This window comes from Diaphorina citri, unplaced genomic scaffold (genome assembly GCF_000475195.1).
Source record: "Diaphorina citri unplaced genomic scaffold, Diaci psyllid genome assembly version 1.1 scaffold34, whole genome shotgun sequence".
Taxonomy (NCBI): domain Eukaryota; kingdom Metazoa; phylum Arthropoda; class Insecta; order Hemiptera; family Psyllidae; genus Diaphorina; species Diaphorina citri.
Genome location: NW_007377471.1, coordinates 151,633 through 175,139, shown reverse-complemented (window position 1 = coordinate 175,139; position 23,507 = coordinate 151,633). Strand labels below are relative to the sequence as shown.

The 23,507-nt window shown below is 40.1% G+C and overlaps 4 protein-coding genes across 7 annotated transcripts in view; 2 read left to right on the top strand and 2 right to left on the bottom strand.

The window, feature by feature from the left end:
* The window catches only part of LOC103511579 (SID1 transmembrane family member 1-like), a 32,132-nt gene that overhangs the window by 3,049 nt on the left and 5,576 nt on the right, over positions 1-23,507 (bottom strand). The window contains exons 8-10 of the mRNA XM_026825396.1: positions 2,322-2,439; positions 621-860; positions 236-346 (exon numbers count right to left, since the gene is read on the bottom strand). Coding sequence (XP_026681197.1) covers positions 236-346; positions 621-860; positions 2,322-2,439 — 469 coding nt within the window. The remainder of the gene's footprint in view (positions 1-235; positions 347-620; positions 861-2,321; positions 2,440-23,507) is intronic.
* LOC113468471 (alkaline phosphatase-like) lies at positions 7,543-8,046 on the top strand. Its single transcript, XM_026825423.1, has one exon. It carries the CDS (start codon positions 7,712-7,714, stop codon positions 7,991-7,993), a length of 282 nt encoding a protein of 93 aa, XP_026681224.1. The 5' UTR covers positions 7,543-7,711; the 3' UTR covers positions 7,994-8,046.
* LOC113468476 (membrane-bound alkaline phosphatase-like) lies at positions 15,482-16,883 on the top strand. The gene is made up of 2 exons (XM_026825431.1): positions 15,482-15,512; positions 15,906-16,883. The coding sequence occupies exon 2, from the start codon at positions 16,292-16,294 to the stop codon at positions 16,547-16,549; it is 258 nt and encodes an 85-aa protein (XP_026681232.1). The 5' UTR covers positions 15,482-15,512; positions 15,906-16,291; the 3' UTR covers positions 16,550-16,883.
* LOC113468468 (probable cytochrome P450 6a13) lies at positions 17,646-19,627 on the bottom strand. Of its 4 annotated transcripts, none has more exons than XM_026825411.1 (4): positions 18,977-19,627; positions 18,727-18,761; positions 18,350-18,533; positions 17,646-17,922 (listed from the first exon to the last, which is right to left on the bottom strand). In XM_026825411.1, exons 1-4 carry the CDS (start codon positions 19,623-19,625, stop codon positions 17,657-17,659), a joined length of 1,134 nt encoding a protein of 377 aa, XP_026681212.1. In that variant the 5' UTR covers positions 19,626-19,627; the 3' UTR covers positions 17,646-17,656. The 4 variants fall into 4 exon arrangements, with proteins under 4 accessions (XP_026681212.1, XP_026681218.1, XP_026681207.1 ...); XM_026825417.1 differs by having other exon boundaries at positions 17,646-17,919; XM_026825406.1 differs by lacking the exon at positions 18,350-18,533 and having other exon boundaries at positions 18,543-18,761.

The following is a 23,507-nucleotide window of genomic DNA, read 5'->3' as shown; positions in this document are numbered from 1 at the left end:
TTTTAGTTTTATGACGAGTCGAGTGGATTGGATTGGATCATTGGAACACATCACTTGCCTTCACAGGCTCACTCCATTTGTCAACGGTCTAAGTTTACCTTGCCTTGGGATTTGTCTGTAAGTTTAGGTTGCTGCTTTAATTTCCCTTCTTTGCTTTTCTTTGCCCTTGGGATCAATTTAATTTGAATAAACCATTGATGAAAATTGCAATGATAATAAAAGCAGCTGATCTTACCAAATATTAGTAGAACCAGACGACTAGGGTACATAGGTCTACAGCAATGTCTGGGTCCTGATCTAATGTCTGCAATACAAACTCCACATACCCTATGAAACACTCTGGCATCTGTAAACGAAATAAAGAAGACAATATTACTTAGTGTTGAATCCCGACCATACCCATTAAGATACCTAACGAATTCGCTCATATATGAAGGTCTTTTTTGCAAGCTACCTAACCGTAGGAAAGTAGGAATTAATCAAAAATTGAATGAAAAAAGATCCATAGTTGAAAAGATATCTCAAAAGATGTAAAAATCCTCATTGCTACACAAAGAAGTAAAACGTCTCGTCCAGAACTCCCATTCAATTTCGTATGCTACCTAACCCTCAATACTTACCCAGTTTCCAGCGTCCCATATAGTAGATCTGGGCGGAAAGCACCATGCACACCAACACATGAATGACTGTGAAGATCACATAGAAGGTTAACGTCTCATCCAGAACGCCAACCATACCGACGAAGATAACAAACGCCAGGGCGACAAATGTGGAGTAGGCTGTGGCATTGATGTCGGGATGACGAGACTGGTAGATCTTCAATAGAGACAGCATAGCGATCACGTACATGAAACTTGTGTCTGGAAACAAGAGAGCAACAAGATGAAAAAAAAAATCATTTTTTTGGACTTTGGGCTTATGGGACCCTAAAACGGAAACTTGTATCTGGAAACAAGAGCACACCAAAATTAAAAATCACTTTTTTGGGCTCACGGGACCCTAAAACGGATATTTCCACCCATTTCCGGATTTTGAAATTTCGAACCGAAAATGTGTTTCACTTACCAAACTGGAAGTTGCTATGACTAGGACATACATGATAGCACGCACTCAGCACTCCCTCCATAATCAACGCCATTCCCATGGAATAGAAGAAACCGAAATGATGCGGAATGCCATAGCGCTGAAACAAGATCCCTTTTCTTTCAGTCAGGAAAATGAAAAATCTTTGAAACCATCCTTAGCTTTCAATATTCATGTATTTTTCAGTACCTGAATTAAATGGGTTTCTCCAAATTAAATTGATCCCAAGAGCAAAGTAAATCTAGAGTCTAGACTAGTGTAGAGTGTCCAGGACACTTGATAAATGGAGTGTGCCTGAAGGCATGTGAAATCTTTCAAATCCCAAATAACTCGACCCTTTTAACTTCCTATCTCTGAGCTTTATAAAACTACGAGCAAAACTTTTTCAAAACCGGCCATATGTATAGTCCCCTAGAAGTTTTCCAGTTGCCTGCAGCGAATCCCAAAAGTGTATTTCGGCATATGAAAAATATGATATTATAACTCACCTTATTATTGGGTAGGGAAGCGCGCTCTCTATTAACAGTAATGAGAATAAACAGGAACCCAAGGAACACGTAGCCAATGTTGGAAAATATATGGTTGATATCACTGAGGTTCCAGAAGGGGTGTGAGCACAGGTAGTTGTAATAGCACATGTCTTCATTACCCGAATCATTCAGAACCTGAAAAAAAAGATATTTTTAAAAAAAGGCGCCATACAGAGAACTAACTATAACTGTTTTAAGGTCTAATCGTCCCGAAAGCGAAAGGAGAAGGAAGACAGGATAAGAGAAAGCTAGCCGTTCCGAGAGCGAACCTTATCTGTTGCCCTCCTTCTCTCATCGATTTCAAAGATCTTCGCTGTTACAAATCCCTGTATCAAACATGCCGAAAAAGTTTCAAGTCAATTAATTGTAAGTGAATCAAAAAGTTAGTTGCAAGATTTGACCACACGAACGGAGATCTCAAGTCAAATAAAAGCATGTAATATTGGCTTTTCTTATAAAGACCTCATACAGTTGCCTTTTGCCTTCTGCCGGATTTGCGGATCTGTCGGGGTGCCACTTAGTTGTTGTTGTAGCGGCTTTAGCTTTCGCCGAATGGCGATAGCAGAATAAAGAAAAGATGTCTTTTTGTATCTGCTATACACCGGGGGAAATCAATTTTTTGGACTTTGGGCTTACGGGACCCTAAAACGGATATTTCCACCCATTTCCCGATTTTGAAAGTTCGGACCGAAAATGTGTTTCACTTACCAAACTGGAAGTTGCTATGACTAGGGCATACATGATAGCACGCGCTCAGCACTCCCTCCATAATCAACGCCATTCCCATGGAATAGAAGAAACCGAAATGATGCGGAATGCCATAGCGCTGAAACAAGATCCAACACCCAACTTTTATCACACTAAATAAAAGACCTTGAAAATTGCAGCACTTTGTTAAAATTTCGAGGTCAATACCATAAACAGGGCCGGAGGTCAATATCATAAGCAGGTACCGAAACAGGGGGGCAAAAAGTTTTCTATAGCCTGTAGACGAGTACTTTAAATAAGGTAGGTAGTTGGCACTGATACTTTAACGTCCTGAACTCTTAAAATGAGGTTTCAGTTATCAAATGTTTCCAATTGAAACAAGATCACTATTGCAGTCTTTAAAAACAAATCTCCAGTCTTAAATTTTAAAACTATAAATATTTTTTTTTTTTTTTTTTTTTTTTTTTTTTTTTAAGCGCTTTAAAAATCTTTGTTAGCTTGGTAGGTACAGCGTCTGGCTTGTAAGCGGTAGGGCGCGGGATCGATTCCCACCCGGGGCGGATTTTATCCTGATGGTTATCCCAAATATGTAGATGAGATTCGTTCTTGTTAAGGCTGGCTTTCTCCTATCGTGTCTCCTATCAGTTACAGTTCCCTATCAAACCTCTTATGCCTGTTTTGAAGGTAACTCCGAGGTCGTTTGTTCCCAATATTAACAATACAATAAAAATTGAATGGAATTGAATTCCCTGATGTACGTACATGCTCTGGTCACGGCAATTTCAGCAATAGGACTAATAGTGCTCACGGTAGGTTCTTCAGGACTAAGGATATCAGCCGGAGACGGGCTGAAATACAGAAAACAAAGACGCTGTAAAGGAGGGGGAAATGCAAAATTTCATCAAAATCGGACTAACTGTTAGAGGTGAAGGAAACAGACAAGTCAAAGAAGAAAATCGATTGGGACACCCTTTAGAAAAATGCAAACATCATTATTAAAAAAGTGACAAAATATTTCGCTTACATATACATACTCGGACAGCATCGTATACATTTGATTCCAATGAAGAAGGCCACGACATAGATCCCGGCAAATATCGACAGGAGAGCGAGCGATGCGATCAAATAGTTTTCATCACTGATATTTTTCTCGATAGAAAAGGAGATGGCCTTGTTCCTTTTGAACTGAAAGCTGCCCTTGTGACCGGAACAGTCGTAGTCATCTGAATGGACTACGAACACTATGAACAGACCCAGTGGGAAGTCTGACTTTTTCAGCAGCATACCACCTGCGAACAAATATTATAAAATAATTATCAGCCAGCAATAATTCCTTTGCAATCAATTTCCATCTTTCAATAATCTTTTTACACTGGTGATGCCGCCACTGGCTACTCACACGATTAACATAGCTACTCAATTGTGCTCACTTCAAGCAACAGAACCAACCTCAGTGGTGCAGTTGTTAACGCGTTGGACTTTGGATCTGGAGGTTGGTGGTTCGAATCCAAGTCATGTCATAAAATTAATCTAACGGACACAAGAGGTACAGGTTTTCAATTAAAAGGTACTGGGATCAATTCCAAAGCGGTTTTTTTAATGCTACGAATACGAACCTTGCTCAGTAAACTTTGAATTTTAGCCAGCCTAGTTAGCTTGGTAGGTAGAGCGTCTGGCTTGTAAGCGGTAGGGCGCGGGTTCGATTCCCGCCCGGGGCGGATTTTATCCTGAGGGTTATCCCAAATATGTAGATGAGATTCGTTCTCGTTAAGGCTGGCTTTCTCCTATCGTGTCTTCCTTCTCTCTTGGATTTCGGGACGATAAGACCCTAGCAGTTACAGTTCCCTATCAAACCTCTAATGCCTGCTTTGAAGGTAACTCCGAGGTCGTTTGTTCCCAATATTAACAATACAATAAAAATTGAATTGAATTGAATTCCCTGATGTACGTACATGCTCTGGTCACGGCAATTTCAGCAATAGGACTAATAGTGCTCACGGTAGGTTCTTCAGGACGCAAAGAAAGAAGACAGGATAGCAGAAAGACAGCTGTTCTGAGAACAAACCTCATTTGTTTAGGATAAAATCCACCCTGGGCAGGAATTGAACCCATGACCAAGCACTTACAAGGCAGACAGGCTACCATCCAAGCTAATGTAGATTGATTTACAAGTAATTTTCTGATGATGCTGAGAATGCCCTGTGAATAATCAGCAACACACAAGGTGTGACCAATGAGTCATCAATCAAAGGGCAAAATGATGATGAACTTCAGTATTTTTCCATTGGTTTTTATTTATTTTTTTACTATAAAAAATACTTAATTACATATTAATATTATTTCATTCTTACCTTTGACAGGTCAGCATTGTATTGAAAAATATAAGACACTGTTTTATTCAGGATATAAGTGTAGTGCTCTCCATATTTAGCTTGTACAATAATTGGAGACAGTTCTGCTGTTAGAGATCTACTAATGGACTCCAAACAAGATGATCTCAAACAGAGAAACAAGATTAACAGACAAGAAAAGCTCAGTCTTTGGACGGTAGTCATAGTGAATTTGTCAACACATGTCCTTTTACCTGAGAAATACAAAAACACATTCAATATTAAAATTAAGTTCATAATACAGTAATTATTTTATTTATGAAGATAGGAACCCACTGAAATTAATGAAATAGTAAGTATTTTTTAAATACCTACTTTTATTTAACTTGAATTCTCCCTTTGTTTGTGTCTCTGATGTGTCATTTCATTGGCATATATCCCACCCTCAATGGTGTGGGGGGGGGCAGGCATTCTGGTGCCTGTAGAGGTCTAAAATTTTGAACATCCAGCACCAAGATACAGACACTCCCAGGGGCCCCAAAGAATATACACTGTGCCATTCTTGAATGGGTTTCATTCATCAGCATTTGCACATAAACATAAGGCACCTTTCAACATGAAACAGTAGACCTCTGGGAACGTGACCTTCCAAGAACTCCAAGAAGTGTGAGCAATAGGTACCTCAGTGTTACTGATAAATTAATGAGAATGCACATTTTTTGATCATTTCAACCTAACACTTCTTGATTTGAGTACCTTTGTATGAATCACAAATTTCTTTGAATGAATAACTTACCTTAAAACACTAGGCTGGGTAGGGTTAGGGGTGCCACTTAGTCAACAACAAGCACTACACCAGCTGAATAAATCAGCAACAGTAAAGAAAGGTGCCTTCTGCCAACTTACCTTTTCTCCAAGCAACAGAGCCGAAAAAACTTCGAGGAATCGAACCCGTTGCCGTCCGTTACGAATTTCCATTAGTAAATGGTTTCTTCAAATTAAACTGACCCCAAGGGCAAGGAAAACTTTACCTTTTGAGCTGACAGTCTGCCACTGACCCCTGTACTGCACGTTGCGTTCCAGATCTACAACGGGGCAGCTTATATTCTGCACAGACAGGGTCATACAGAGTTCATCACTAGATTCTACAACGAGGAGAACTGACTCAGTCATGTGATCAAACTGGAAGTTGTAGAATATCGGCTCCGATGGAGATGCCATCAGATGTCGCTGATCAGATAGCCTGAAAAATAGGAAAGACAAGAGATGTACTTAACACAGTAATGGTCATAAGGAAACCGTGCAACCTACGTGGTCGAGGATGTACTTAATACAGTAATGGTCATAAGGAAACCGCGCAACCTACGTGGTCGAGTGGTTATCACACTAAGTAGATTTGCACAACCTTCTCTCTTTGCTTTCTCTCTTCAAGACGATAAAACCTTCATAGTTACAAATCCCTCTATCAAAACTCTTTGAGCCGGATTTCCCCTCAAACACTCATGACCAGGACCACAATCTGAGTTTAAGTTGGAAGATTTTATTAAACCATGTATAACGGGGGGACCTTAAACAGGGAACAAACCAGCGGAGACGGGCTGAAATACAGAAAACAAAGACGCTGTAAAGGAGGGGGAAATGCAAAATTTCATCAAAATCGGACTAACTGTTAGAGGTGAAGGAAAGAGACAAGTCAAAGAAGAAAATCGATTGGGACACCCTTTAGAAAAATGCAAACATCATTATTAAAAAAGTGACAAAATATTTCGCTTACATATACATACTCGGACAGCAACGTATACTAATAAAAAAAAAGTGACAAAATATTTCGCTTACATATACATACTCGGACAGCATCGTATACATTTGATTCCAATGAAGAAGGCCACGACATAGATCCCGGCAAATATCGACAGGAGAGCGAGCGATGCGATCAAATAGTTTTCATCACTGATATTTTTCTCGATAGAAAAGGAGATGGCCTTGTTCCTTTTGAACTGAAAGCTGCCCTTGTGACCGGAACAGTCGTAGTCATCTGAATGGACTACGAACACTATGAACAGACCCAGTGGGAAGTCTGACTTTTTCAGCAGCATACCACCTGCAAACAAATATTATAAAATAATTATTAGCCAGCAATAACATACCACCTGCAAACAAAATATAATAAAATAACTATCAAATCAAATCGTGGATTTACATATTGTGCTAAAGCAGAGCCTTTTCGCAACTTTCGTGGATATCACAGCATTACTAAGTGCTTCCTTTGCAATCAATTTCCATCTTTCAATAATCTTTTTTACACTGGTGATGCCGCCACTGGCTACTCACACGATTAAAGTAGCTACTCAATTGTGCTCACTTCAAGCAACAGAACCAACCCCAGTGGTGCAGTTGTTAACGCGTTGATACATCGTGATGGTCATCTTTCGTTCTCAGAACTGCTGGCTTTCTCCTATCCTGTCTTCCTTCTCTATTCGATTTCGAGACGATAAGACCTTAGCAGTTAGAGTTTACAGTTCCCTCTATCTGACCTCTTGAAAAAATCAGTCCATCTTTTGATGAAGGAAATTATTTGTTTTCATCTCCAGTTGCTAAATTGAATTAGGGAATACCTGTTTCCTTTGCTATGGGTAAAGAACGAAACTTTCCGGTGAGTTCTGAGAATTCATCAGTAAAATATTTGTTTTTATCTCCAGTTGTTAATTTGACCTAGACTAGACGAGACCCTAATAATGATAATCTGATAATAGAAATACAACCTGTTTCCTTTTCTACACCGAGGATTTATACAAAAAGAGTGTAATCCAAACGAATATCTACCATTTTCCCCGCAGGCTCACAAAGCACTCGACGAAACGGTCGAGTTTTCTAATTTGACCTAGACTAGACGAGACCCTAATAGTGATAATCTGATAATAGAAATACAATCTGTTTCCTCTTCTACACCGAAGATTTATACAAAAAGAGTGTAATCCAAACGAATATCTACCATTTTCCCCGCAGGCTCACAAAGCACTCGACGAAACGGTCGAGTTTTCTGACGCCATCCGCAAAGCCATGGATATGGTTGACCTAGACGAGACCCTAATAGTGGTCACGGCCGACCACTCCCACACCATGACGATCAACGGCTACCCCACCCGAGGGAACGACATTCTGGGCCTGGCCGGAATTAGCGACGTAGACCAATCCCCCTACACAACTCTCAGCTATGCCAACGGACCTAGCAGCAAGAAGAAAGACGTCAAGCGATATGATTTTAGCAAGGACAATTTGAGTAAGTTTACGAAACCGTGTTCCCGCTGTGCTGGCGGAAGCAAAGGTAATTGTTGGTTGTGATTTGTTAAACCTGTCCTTCCTGTCTTGAAATCTTTTACCACTTCTAACTTTCAATTTACAAAGCTAACCAACTCTTAAGGATTTTACTCAAACTAAAAAATACCTACGTTTCTTCAACATAGTTCGCCACACATAAAGGTGTGTCCACACATAGTCAACGGCCGTCGATCGAGATCAACTAAGAGTGAACACACCTTATGAACTTAACTTTTACTCAGAGAGTAAAAACGAAGATGGGCTGAATTCATAGTAATAAGAAAAATCATAGAATAAGAAAAGTACTAAGAAAATTCATAATAATAAGAAACTTCAGCCGTCAAACTAGATTGTGATCCATGGGCTAGATATATTCAAGTTGAAATCTAATTGAACAATCTCTCATTTCATTGATTTTTCAGACTTTTTCAATGCAATTCTTTCTTTAATCATTTCAGACCTACTGCATTGACAAACAAGTTGCCGATTCCGGTACTAAGAAAATTCATAATAAGAAACTTCAGCCGTCAAACTAGATTGTGATCCATGGGCTCATGGGCTAGATATATTCAAGTTGAAATCTAATTGAACAATCTCTAATTTCATTGATTTTTCAGACTTTTTAAATGCAATTCTTTCTTTAATCATTTCAGACCTACTGCATTGACAAACAAGTTGCCGATTCCGCCTGTACAGCTACGGCCTATCTGTCAGGAGTGAAAGCAAACTATGGTAAGACCTTATTCCAGTCCAAATAGGTTCTGTACACACACTTATGTTATAAGACTGATACTGTAAATAAATTTTATACATAAAATATATTTCTATAAACAAAGAATTTATTTATACACAGATACCTATATGTCGATTATTTTTGTTTATGTGGCTTTTGGGCACAATTATGGCCGGTTCCACAAAGTGAGTTAAAATTCGGTTTGAGGTGCACTTTTGAATTAAGCCATCTGATTGGTTGATTTCTAAAAAATAAAACAAGCTGGGTCCGTCCCTCCGCGAATTTTTTAGCCCCTAGTTTATTCGATCGTGATTAAAGAAAATCAGTACCTATGTACCTACCTAATTTGTTTAATATTCAGATTTAACCTCATGATAACTTGTGATGATGGAGAAATACATGTCCTAGAAGTGGAACGTCGCACCAAACTCACTATACACGGAGATGAGAATGAAACCTCGCACCACATTGTGGCTAGTAATATTAGAAGAGACAAAATGATACGCCACTGATTTGCAACCCGGAGTTCCGGGGTTTGAGTTCCTGTGGTGGCATAAAAAATTAATACTGAATGTCACGTCATTCGTATAGCAGGAGATCTACAAATGAAAATGACAATGTGTAAAGAAACTAGTTCGGAATCCGGAATTCCGGGGTTTGAGTCCCTTTAGCGGCATAAAAAATTAATAACATTATTCACACAGCAAGAGATCTACAAATGAAAATGACACCAGTCTAGTTAACTTGGTTGGTAGCGCGTCTGCCTTGTAAGAGTTGTGAGCGTTAAGCCGCGGGTTCAATTCCAGCCCGGGGCGGATTTTATCCTGAACGGATGATGTTCGTTCCCGGAATGGCTGGCTTTCTCCTGTCTTCCTACCCTTCGGTTCCAGGTCCCCCTATCAAACAAACAAACAAAATCAAGTTTCCCTTTTAAATGGAAGGGTGAAGGAGCTCTTTCACGCAACCACAAATCTTTTCTTTCGCCGTGAAGGTGTGTCCAAACATAGTCAACCGGTCATCGATCGACGAGATGAATCTATGTTATCGAGGCAGTGTGAACGGTTCAGTCGACGTCAATCGACGGCCGGTCGACTGTATGGACACACCTTTAGAAATCAAGACGTCTCGTCATACCTATGTCTTGAATATTGAGACACTTGTTGACCGTACTAAGCAGGGTTGCCAAACAGCGGGACTTCATCTCCGGACAGCTATCAGCCGAAATGTAGATCCTTAGCAGCTTGGCAAACACATTGGTGTCGTTCAAATAGTTGACGTGTTGGGCGGAATGTTTGGTTAACTGCTCTATGGTCCAGATGATGGCACCTAGTGTGGCTTCGCTGGTTTCATTGTTGAGGGCGGTGATAAGTTCATGGAGACCCTGAGATTGGATGATGGCCAGAGCCAGGTGATCCGACTGCGCTCTTCTATGGTCCAGATGATGGCACCTAGTGTGGCCTCGCTGGTTTCATTGTTGAGGGCGGTGATAAGTTCATGGAGACCCTGAGATTGAATGATGGCCAGAGCTAGGTGATCCGACTGCGCTCTGATAAATAAGACTTTTTTAGAGAGAGAGAGAGAGGGGAGGGAGAGAGAGAGAGAAAGAATTGGATAGAGAGGGAGCTGTAACTGGCAAGGACTTATCGGTCCGAAAGAGCGAAGGAAGACAGGACAGGGAAAGCCAGCTAAGATCGAACCTTATCTGTTTGGGATAAAACATGACATGAAAACTTGGCTGATGCACTGCCGTACCCATAGGTTTTTAGAATCACTAGGTTTCTCAAGACCACAGCTTCTCATGAGTGCTGTAATTTAAAATCAAGACTAGAGCCCGTTCTCCCTTTATTCCCAATATAATGTTTAAGTCACCCATCTATTTATTGGCCTTTACAGTTCCTTAGAAACATTAGATAAAAAAAAAATATCTTATGAAAGTGTACTTGACTATTCAAACTGATTTCCTAATCCTAAAGCTATTGGAGTCCAGATTAGATAACTCCAATGAAAGTGTACTTGACTATTCAAACTGATTTCCTAATCCTAAAGCTATTGGAGTCCAGATTAGATAACTCCAACTTTCGATTTCAACATCTTCGTTGTGCTTGACTGAGCTTTATATATTCTGATAAAGAGTTTCGAAAGAATTATGCAAATTTTATCAATTAAATTTTTAATAGACCGACACACACTCTCGATTTCAGTCCATTCTGTGATATTTCTGATCGTAATATGGCTAATAATTACCGCGGCATGGGAAGAAGAAGCTCTAAGATCCATACAACCTTTATCCGTTCTCAAAATCTGATCAGACTGCATTCGAGAACATTAATCCCAAAGACAAGAACTTTTGTTTACCTTCCCAGTTTGCATCGTCTCCTCTGAACGCAGAAACTGTGATTTCAGTCCATTCTGATATTTCTGATCGTAATATGGCTAATAATTACCGCGGCATGGGAAGAAGAAGCTCTAAGATCCATACAACCTTTCTCCGTTCTCAAAATCTGATCAGACTGCATTCGAGAACATTAAGAGGTTTGACAGAGGGAACTTTAACTGCTATGGTCTTATCGTCCCGAAATCGAAGAGAGAAGGAAGACAGGATAGAAGAAAGCCACCCAAAACCGTTTTTTTAGCTTAATGGTTTTCTGGACAAAATTTTCATCACCACTTTCGTGTTCCTGGTAAAAAGACCTTTAATTTGATATTTAGGTCGACTAGGTTTGGATAAGTCCTTCTATGGGGACAGACTGACAGAGTGACAGACAGACTGACACCGAAGCGAATACAATAGCCCGTCCACTATACCTTTTTTTATTACTGTAGTAATAATAAAGGAAGGACGGGCTAAAAATCGAAAATTTCAGCCAACCAGATTGCAAAATCCGAGAGTTTAGGTATCTAGGTTTTAAACATTCGTTCATAGATGTTCTTATTGTTCATAATTCCAAGCACTTTGAAGGATAGGGCCGCCCTGGGCTGCCTGGAAGGGACTGACAAGAAACACCGAACCTATTTAAGCAGGAAAAGGCTAGGAAGAGGGAGAGGGACTTCGAAACACTTTGAAGGATAGGACCGCCCTGGGCTGCCTGGAAGGGACTGACAAGAAACGCCGACCCTATTTAAGCAGGAAAAGGCTAGGAAGAGGGAGAGGGACTTCGAAGGATAACGCGCAAAAAGTTTTTCTGGGAAAAGAACAAACATCGATCTGAGTCCTTTTTCTAGAGCCCCTCATTTGGTGTTCACATAGATGTTCTTATTGTTCATAATTCCAAGGGTTTTACATTCAAAAACAAAGGTTTCTCAGTTTGCAGGAGTAGACTTCCCTTCAGGTATTCAAATGTTGCATTGGCTGAATCAATACTGAACTCGAAATTAGAAATCAGTTGTGCTACCCTCATTTGTGGCTAGTCTTGGAAATACAATATCTCAACCGAAATCCCCCTTAAATAAACATAGAATAGAATAGAATATGCCTTCTTCATCCTGCTCGAATGAGACTAGAAAATCCCTTTACCCCAGCAATCGAAACAAGGTCTCGTGTATTTTATGGGTTTTAACGTAACATAAAACATAACTTAACAGCTCCTAGGATCCTAGAAATACAATATCTCAACCGAAATCCCCCTTAAATAAACATAGAATATGCCTTCTTCATCCTGCTCGAATGAGACTAGAAAATCCCTTTACCCCAGCAGTCGAAACAAGGTCTCGTGTATTTTATGGGTTTTAACGTAACATAAAAAATAACTTAACAGCTCCTAGGATCCTAGAAAGAAACCTAGGATCAACAAAAACTTGATGGCCTAATACGAAAGAGAGCCTGAACATTTAATTAGTCTGACCAGGTAAAAGAAATTCATACGAGTATCCTACATATGTATAAAGGTGTGTCCAAACATAGTAGATCGGCTTTCGATCGATGAGCTGAAACTATTGTCAAGGCAGTGTGGACGGTTCAGTAGACATCGATCGACGGCCGGTGGACTATGTGTGGACACACCATAACAAACGATTTTGTACACAGGTCAAGGATCCTAGGAAGAAACCTAGGATCAACAAAAAGTTGATGGCCTTATACAAAAGAGAGCCTGAACATTTAATCAGTCTGACCATGTAAAAGAAATTCATACGAGTATCCTACATATGTATAAAGGTGTGTCCAAACATAGTAGATCGGCCTTCGATCGATGAGCTGAAACTATTGTCAAGGCAGTGTGGACGGTTCAGTCGACATCGATCGACGGCCGGTGGACTATGTGTGGACACACCATAACAAACGATTTTGTACACAGGTCTGTTCTCCTCTGACCATTTGGACTATGCTTTGGATGCCGACCCAACCAAACAGCCTTCCCTCTCTGAAATGACTCAAGTTGCTATCGAAATCTTGGACAAGAATCCGGAAGGCTACTTTTTGCTTGTTGAAGGAGGGAGAATCGATCACGCTCATCATGAAAATATGGTACGTGTAGATAAACAAGACCAACAAGGCTTCTAGGGGCTAAAGAAGCACTACGAAAGAATGGGTAAAGAACAAAACTTTCCGGTGAGTTCTGAGGATTAATCACTTTCAGTTCATCTTTCGTTCTCTGGCTGAGACCAAAATTTTGGGTGATGTCTACGAGCAACTAGCGTAGTGCCTAGCGCCAGAGCAGCATACAGGATTCCGTCAATTTCCATGATCTTTACTTTACTATCGTCGAGTGATCCTCATATTAAATTTATGGAAGGTTAAAAATTGACGATTGATTGTTTGATTGTTACATCCAGTAAAATAAATACCTACTTCCTAATGATCTCTGATGATTTCCAGTAGGACTCTACGACCTACCTACCTACCTACGTACTCGTACCTACTCGGTTGGAGATATTTAGGACTAGGTGATTGACAACAATGATTGTTAATGAGGTGGTAATAAAATTATTGATGAATGCATTGATTAATTATTACCACCGTATAATATTTAAGGGCAAGACCAGGCTGGAAGCCTGGAGGGTCATAGGGAATAATAAATTATGTTATAATAGCATCCATGTTGCGATTACCATCGCATTACGTAAAATCGTAAAAACTAAACACGTTGAACAAACCACTTGGATCATAGGTTGTCATAATGGGCCGAGTTAGTTTTCGCCCTACCTACAAGTATGCGAAGTAGTGATATCGATTTTGGAAAAATAACTCAGAAGATTATTTATGTTACTAACAGTACCTACATGTCCTTCATACCTATATAGGTACCTAGAATTGTAAACACCTTTTTTCTGATTTCAGATTCCAAGAATGTTGTTCAACTTGAAACCAAATGGTCAAGGCCGATTATAGTTCCTGAGTTTTCTCCAAACGGAGATTTAACATTAATAAGATTTGAAAATGCCACGAAGCGTGCTAAAGCTCAGAAGAAAGTCAACCGGAAAGAAGAGAATACAAACCAAACCAAATTGGATCTCCCAGTTCCCACCCACATAGCTGAATACATGGCTGACATTATTAACGAAATCCCAAAGAACACATCCAAAAATGAGCGAGAGAAATTGATCATTGGCAAACCAAACCAAATTGGATCTCCCAGTCCCCACCCACATAGCTGAATACATGGCTGACATTATTAACGAAATCCCAAAGAACACATCCAAAAATGAGCGAGAGAAATTGATCATTGAAAATCTTTTTATTGAAATTTTAAGAGATGACCAGTTGAAAAACCAACTCACCCAGGTGATCAGCAATGTAACAAAGAACACGATTAGCAAAACCAATGTCAAAATAGGCGATGATGAGTTCACCACTGTCATTGCGCGAAATAACAGAACCAGAAGCGGTAACAAAACTGAAAGCACAAACGGAAAGAAAAGAGGCAACATAAAGAGCAATAGCACAAGCACAACTGCTGTACCAACCACAGTGAGACCGAGTGCACAGAAAAACCAGAAGCGGTAACAAAACTGAAGGCACAAACGGAAAGAAAAGAGGCAACATAAAGAGCAATAGCACAAGCACAACTGCTGTACCAACCACAGTGAGACCGAGTGCACAGAATGGAATTACCCAAGTAGAATTCAATTTGAACAGAATTAGAGGCAGCAGTAAATTTGACAGTAAAAACGAAGACGATGACGAAGATGAAAAGATTGAAGAGACTATCACTACCACTATCAGAAATGATATTGAAGATGAAGGTGTTACTGTTGAAAGTGATGATAGTGAAAACGATACTAGAGATGACAGCGAGAACAACGAAAGTACCACTCCCAGCACAACTCCAAGTATTCCAACAACTACCAGAAGAAGGCCTGAAGCAGTCATTGACAAAAACCGTAACAACAAGAAAAAACAACCAACCAACACCAAGGCAGATCTTGAGACCCTAGATGAGAGAGGTAAAGGTTATTTTTTTTATTTATTAACTGTTGATACCGTTGGCCTTCCTCGTCCAGCGAGGGTACCGGTTCCGATTCCCGGTCCAAGTCGAATATTTGGACGAATTCAAATGATTCGGATATCGGGTAAATGTACAAACAAATAATACTGCCTTATCCTGGGGACTAGCACGCTTTTGACTATGAATGTTCGTTTCAGAATTCAATTCTTCTGGTATGAACAAGGGTGACCAGTGCGCTGAAAGGTTTGCTCGAAAGGAAACTTCAACGAGAAGAAGGCAAGAAACGTAATCCTCTTCCTGGGAGGATGGTAATGTCTTTGGCCACGATACTGGCTGCCCGAATCTACGACGGACAGCAGAAAGGAAATTCGGGCGAAGAGGCACAAACTGAGCTTTTGAGAATTTCCCAAGCACCGGACTGTCGAAGGTAGGTGTTTGGCGCTAACATTGATTTAACGCATAGTTAAAGCACCTTTACTGGAAAAAACCTAAAAAATTACGTTCTTCGCAACATAGTTCGCCATAAAGGTGTGTCCCACACATAGTCCACGCCGTCGATCGAGATCAACTAAAGACGTGAACACACCTTATGAACTTAATCTTTTACTCAGAGAGTAAAAACGAAGATGGCTGAATTCATAGTAATAAGAAAAGTACTACTAGAAAATTTCATAATAATAGAAACTTCAGCCGTCAAACTAGATTGTGGATCCATGGGGCTATGACTAGATATATTCAAGTTGAAATCTAATTGAACAATCTCTAAATTTCATTGATTTTTCAGACTTTTTCAATGCAATTCTTTCTTTAATCATTTCAGACCTACTGCATTGACAAACAAGTTGCCGATTCCGCCTGTACAGCTACGGCCTATCTGTCAGGAGTGAAAGCAAACTATGGTAAGACCTTATTCCAGTCCAAATAGGTTCTGTACACACACTGTTTCCTTTAGAGCAGAATATAACTTTTGCGTGAGACCAAATTATAACATTGACTACTTCAATTCTCCTCATAAGGCTAAAAGCACACTGAAATTGCCAGAGCTAATACTTTATTAAAAAAATGAAATCTTGCGTTCTTATTGGGACACCCTTTATGTGTAACCGGTGGACGAATTGTCGGTCTTATCACCAAACCTAAAATGTCCCTCCCTCCACAGGTACGTTGGGTGTGTCCGGTCTCGTAACACGCAACGATTGCGAAGCGATGCGAAACGAATCCAACCACGTGGATACGATTGCGGACTGGGCTCAGGACTGCGACAAATCAACCGGACTGGTCACTACGACCCGTGTGACGCATGCGACACCTGCAGCTCTGTATGCCCATACGGCAAACCGAGAGTGGGAAAGCGACAAGCATGTGCTCAAGGCAAAGCTGGATCCGAGGGAGTGTGAAGATATTGCGAGTCAGCTCATCACACGGTCCCCTGGGAACAAGTTGAACGTAAGTAGACAGTACTGAGTTCGAGCCCCGGGGAAAGTGTTGAACGTAAAATAGAAACAGTCAGGTTTCAACGGTGAAAGAAAAGAAGTTGAGAATGGTTTCGAACAAAGGTTATCGATAGTTACGTTTCTAAGGATAGCCACTCACTATCAGGTATACCTGACAGGTACGGCTGAAAAGGTCCGTCTGTCAGGTCTATCTAATACCTGATGAACACACACACCATCAGGTAGACCTGATCTAACCTGGCCGTAACCTCTCGCTATCTCAGCGCATATCACACTAGAATTGTACCTTTTGACAGTTTGTAACAGAACTTACTCCACACACAGACATTTCAATCGTTCTCAGGAAGAAGGGCCTATGTTAGTTACCTTACCTTACCAAACGACACTACAGCCCGATGTGGGCCTTGGCAAGAGAACACCATCCTCGGATTTTCATAGTCTGAAGATCATTGATGACATTATCAATCCATCGCCTATGTTAGTTAGCAAGATTGCACTAAATACAGACATCTAATGCTGAAGCAAAGCAAGAAGATTATGTGATTCATAATGGACATAGTTTTATTTCACGACTTCATATCTGAACGGATGCATCTATGCTGATCCAACGCCTTTTATAAATTTGTAAAGATTGCACTAAATACAGACATTTAATGCTGAAGCAAATCAAGAAGATTTTGTGATTCATAATGGACATAGTTTTATTTCACGACTTCATATCTGAACGGATGCATCTATGCTGATCCAACGCCTTTTATAAATTTGTTCTGCTTCAACACAAATGGGTAATGGGGAATATTGTGCCTCTCCTCGTACCCATAGGATCCTAGGAAGAAACCTGGGATCAACAAAAACTTGATGGCCTAATACGAAAGAGAGCCTGAACATTTAATTAGTCTGACCAGGTAAAAGAAATTCATACGAGTATCAAGTTCAAAATCAATTGTTTGATAACGAAAACGGAGGAAACTCTACATACCTGCTTAACCCAATTATTCCCACTAGGTCGTTTGCGAGGTAAGTTCAAAATCAATTGTTTGATAACGAAAACGGAGGAAACTCTACATACCTGCTTAACCCAATTATTCCCACTAGGTCGTTTGCGACCCACTTTAAATCACAATATCTTACCAATGCAATTTCGTGGACCATCTCCGAAAGGTAAGTAAGTATAGTGGGGCCGGGATTCGATATTTTCGGGCGAAAATCTCTCCGGGTCAAATTTCTCTGGATCAGGATAGTATTCTGGGTCATAGTGAATGGCAAATGTAGGGATAGAAATTTTGGTCCCAACGTCTAACGTAAGGTCTGTGTTGGGCAGCTTGTATTTCTTGACGGATATCCGGTCCAATTGAGGCAATGATGGGTACATCCTCAGAGCTTCTGAAAATAAGAATCAAATGGAAAATGTAAATGACTCTACACACGAAAATCATGGGTACTCATTACTCAAAGACAATATACGCTCTGGTACAGGACTAATTGAGGCAATGATGGGTACATCCTCAGAGCTTCTGAAAATGAAAAGAATCAAATGGAAAATGTAAATGACTCTACACACGAAAATCATGGGTACTCATTACTCAAAGACAATATACGCTCTGGTACAGGACGTTTTTGGACGGTCCTTTTCCCCAATATATTCTAACTAGGCTCCACAGTGTAGAAGTCATTCGGTAAAGCTTACCCAGACTTTAGGGCCGTTTTCCCCTACACCTGGGCCTTGGAGTGTGCTTTTTGCGTACGGTCCAGAAGACATACTAATATGGGTAGCTTAATTTTATTTTTAAAAAGTGAATAAGCTTCTAACCTTTGGTAACCTTATCCAGGTAGCTCATCTTGTGACAAATCTCATACGTAAGTTCACCCTCTTCTTTCTTCGTGGCCATAATTTCTTGCCGCAGTGTACTTTGAATATCCGGGTTTCGCGCCAGTTCATACAAACAGAACGTCAGTACGGAGGACGAGGTTTCATATCCCCCGAAGAAGAAAACCTAACTAACCTTTGGTAACCTTATCCAGGTAGCTCATCTTGTGACAAATCTCATACGTAAGTTCACCCTCTTTTTTCTTCGTGGCCATAATTTCTTGCCGCAGTTTACTTTGAATATCCGGGTTTCGCGCCAGTTCATACAAACAGAACGTCAGTACGGAGGACGAGGTTTCATATCCCCCGAAGAAGAAAACAAAACTCTGCGCTGTGATGACGTCATCTGTCATTTCTGAAAAAGAAAAAAAATACATTTATAGAACATAATCCATTACTTGAGAAGTTTTTTTTTTCTATTCGTTGGACTAAATTCTGAAAGGTAATAGGGGACAGGAGTTGACGCCGACAAAAGTTGAGTAATGACTTACCCACCTATTCGTTGGACTAAATTCTGAAAGGTAATAGGGGACAGGAGTTGACGCCGACAAAAGTTGAGTAATGACTTACCCACGTCATCAGGACTAAGTGTTTTGCCTCTTTGAGCTATCTGTAGTTGCATCATGATGTTGAGGAAGTCATCTCTCTTGATATTATTCTTCTCTCGGTATGATAGATTAGTCTTAACCAGATTCGAAAAGAATTGAGAGATCCGTGGGTCAAAAATCTTTAAATTGAGATATTTGATCAGAGGTATCAGCTCAGATAATACCGCTTTCAACATCTGAAGAACGGATGGTTTCATGACAAGTAGACTGACTTGCCGGAATTCTGAGTCTGGGTTTTCCAAGGAGTTTATTTCGATACCGAATGCTGTGGTTCCTATCACATCTGTCGTGTACCGTGCACAGTAGTCCTTCACCTCTAGACTCATCTGTTTCGACTCTCCAATCTGTTTCCGAATGGTCGTAATAAGTTGATCGCTACATTTCTTTATCAGTGGAAACATGTACTTGATTTTGCCGGAAGTGAAGGTTGGTGATAGCTTGTTTCTGAGTCTCTTCCAATACTCGCCCTTACTAAGGAACAGATGTCCCGCTATCGGATCTCGTTTCGCATCTAACTCGCCCATGCCACGGTCCACAAAATGGTCAAAGTCCTTGATAAGAATATATTTGTACAGCTCTGGATCTGTCACCATGAGCTTAGGCGTCATCATTGCCTCTTTGAGCTATCTGCAGTTGCATCATGATATTGAGGAAGTCATCTCTCTTGATATTATTCTTCTCTCGGTATGATAGATTAGTCTTAACCAGATTCGAGAAAAATTGAGAGATCCGTGGGTCAAAAATCTTTACATTGAGATATTTGATCACAGGTATCAGCTCAGATAATACCGCTTTCATCATCTGAAGAACGGATGGTTTCATGAAAAGTAGACTGACTTGCCGGAATTCTGAGTCTGGGTTTTCCAAGGAGTTTATTTCGATACCGAATGCTGTGGATCCTATCACATCTGTCGTGTACCGTGCACAGTAGTCCTTCACCTCTAGACTCATCTGTTTCGACTCTCCAATCTGTTTCCGAATGGTCCTTGAACACCAACCAGTGACGGCATTACGGGTGTAACTGACAAGAAATTCGATAGAATCAAAAATAGGACAGGAGGGACTTAGCAATGCTGTGATACTCAGAAGAAATACTTAACTGGATCATCGCCCATACAAGAAGTTAGAACTCTCTGACCTATTAAATTATTTGTCTCATTCAAAGATTTATTTGAAATGAAAGTCTTCACTCTTGAGTGAAAAGGGTCTCATGTTTACATTGTTGTTCGTTGTTTATTATGTCCATGTTCCAAAATGCAAAGCCTAATATTCTAATCATTCCTATTCACCTCCATCTCATTTTCCAGAATACAAAAACTACAAGTACCCCGCCAACTTCGTGTCCAACTCTGAGAGTCATGGAGGGGAGGATGTGCCCGTTTACAGCGTCGGGCCCTGGTCCCACCTCCTGTCTGGCGTATTCCAACAGAACGTTATTCCCAGGGTCATGGGCTTCGCGTCTTGTATCGGGCCTGGGGGCTATACAGCTTGCAATACGGGGAAATAGGACGGGGCTGTACGGCTACAGAGTCTACAGACCCATTCTCGGATACATGGGAGACATACGGTTTGCAATCGGGGGAATCAAGCCGTATGTCCATTCTCACGATACAAGAAATTGGCACTTCATAGGGAGAGGATCTCGGGGGCTATACGGCTTGCAATACGGGGAAATAGGACGGGGCTGTACGGCTACAGAGTCTACAGACCCATTCTCGGATACACGGGAGACATACGGTTTGCAATCGGGGGAATCAAGCCGTATGTCCATTCTCACGATACAAGAAATTGGCACTTCATAGGGAGAGGATCTCGAGAAATGCTTTGATAGTGCCATGTACAAAGACGGTTTTGTAAGTAGTTTCCCTAGGGTTTAGTTGCTGCATATTATGAAAACTCTTTTCCCGGCTTACTTTATGACATTTTTTCAAAGAAACTCAAGAAAATATTTCGAGTTTTTTTTGCCACTTTCGCCAGAGAATAGATCAAAAAAGTTCGTAGTAAAACTGAACTTCAACTGCTCGTATGGTATTGATATTTTGTACATAGTTTTTTATGTTATAAGACTGATATAGTAAATAAATTTTATACATAAAATATATTTCTATAAACAGAGAATTTATTTATACACAGATACCTATATGTCGATTATTTTTGTTTATGTGGCTTTTAGGCACAATTGTGGCCGGTTCCACAAAGTGAGTTAAAATTCGGTTTGAGGTGAACTTTTGAATTAAGCCATCTGATTGGTTGATTTCTAAAAAAATAAAAAAAAAACAAGCTGGGCCCGTCCCTCCGGGAATTTTTTAGCCCGTACTTTATTCGATCGTGATTTAAGAAAATCAGTACCTATGTACCTACCTAATTTGTTTAATATTCAGTTTATTATTATTCTTGATTTGATTGACTGAACACATTATCAGAGTTCAAGGTAAATATGATGTATGAAGCTATGAAGTCATGAGGATGTCAATTATTAGGATTCGTACTGGCCACAAGGACTCGTTAACACGATGATTTCGTTTTTTTTATATATATGCAATGTTGAATCCCGACCATACCCATTAAGATACCCAACGAATTCGCTCATATATGAAGGTCTTTTTTGCAAGCTACCTAATCGTAGGAAAGTAGGAAATAATCAAAAATTGAAAGAAAAAAGATCCAATGAAAAGATACCTCAAAAGATGTAAAAATCCCCATTGCTACACAAAGAAGTAAAACGTCTCGTCCAGAACTCCCATTCAATTTTGTATGCTACCTAACCCTCAATACTTACCCAGTTTCCAGCGTCCCATATAGTAGATCTGGGCGGAAAGCACCATGCACACCAACACATGAATGACTGTGAAGATCACATAGAAGTTAAACGTCTCATCCAGAACGCCAACCATACCGACGAAGATAACAAACGCCAGGGCGACAAATGTGGAGTAGGCTGTGGCATTGATGTCGGGATGACGAGACTGGTAGATCTTCAATAGAGACAGCATAGCGATCACGTACATGAAACTTGTGTCTGGAAACAAGAGAGCAACAAGATGAAAAAAAGAAATCAATTATCGGATGAAACTCACGATCAAGACTAGAGCCCGTTCTCCCTCTAGTCTTGATTTTAAATCATCACATGATGAAAGTAAAATCAAAAAATCAAATCAAGAATAATAATAAACTGAATATTAAACAAATTAGGTAGGTACATAGGTACTCGTTTTTTTTATATATATGCAATATACACATGTATTTATGTATATGTTTACATCTTTGGTCATTCCATCACAGTAATGATGTACTTAGAGCTGAATCCTCCTCGTCTAAAACTTTAGTACAATAGCTAAATTATGTACCGACTGAGGAGGAAACAGCTCAGGTCCACGGCATTCATTTCAAGCATGATTTTCTCTTTTTTTACATTTCCTTAACACAATGTTTGATTCCTTATTATAACACATCGAATATCGGGGACAATATGGCAATATATCACTGTTAAGATGGTCTTAGAGCCCGTTCCTACTTGTCGTTCGGGAAAAAATCGTGTCGTGTGTAGTAGGAACACTCTCATTTAAATTACATTGCCTACAGGACATTCGGAAAAAAATCGGATGAAACTCACGATCAAGACTAGAGCCCGTTCTCCCTCTAGTCTTGATTTTAAATCATCACATGATGAAAGTAAAATCAAAAAATCAAATCAAGAATAATAATAAACTGAATATTAAACAAATTAGGTAGGTACATAGGTACTGATTTTCTCTAATCACGATCGAATAAACTACGGGCTAAAAAATTCCCAGAGGGACGGGCCCAGCTTGTTTCCTCGTAAATGTACAATCAACGTACCTATACTAGGTAGGTACTTATGAAATGATGCATAGCTCAGGAACCTTATTATAATGATGTACGTACAAAGGTACATACATATTACATATTGACATATGTGGGTAATATGTACATAGCTCTAACCCTTACTTAGGAAAAATCGCACGCGATCTATGGTACGTGCATCAATTACGAGAGTACCTTCAGAGTACGTATGTAGGTACCTCTCTAAATACTCTTTTATGAGAAAACCTCTACAAGGTACCATGGTATGAGAAAATCGTATAAGATATGTACTTAAAGACTCGGGTTTGAGACTTAATGACTGATTTGAAGAGCCCATCATACAGAAAAAACAACACAAGAGAGGTATTAGGAGGAGAGAGAGACGGAGAGAGAGAGAGAGAGAGAGAGAGGGAGAGAGAGAGAGAGAGAGACAGTGGGGGGAGAGAGAGAGACAGTGGAGTTTTCTTTCAGTCAGGAAAATGGAAAATCTTTGAAACCATCCTTAGCTTTCAATATTCATGTATTTTTAAGTACCTGAATTAAATGGGTTTCTCCAAATTAAATTGATCCCAAGAGCAAAGTAAATCTAGAGTCTAGACTAGTGTAGAGTGTCCAGAACCCTTGAGAAATGGAGTGTGCCTGAAGGCATGTGAAATCTTTCAAATCCC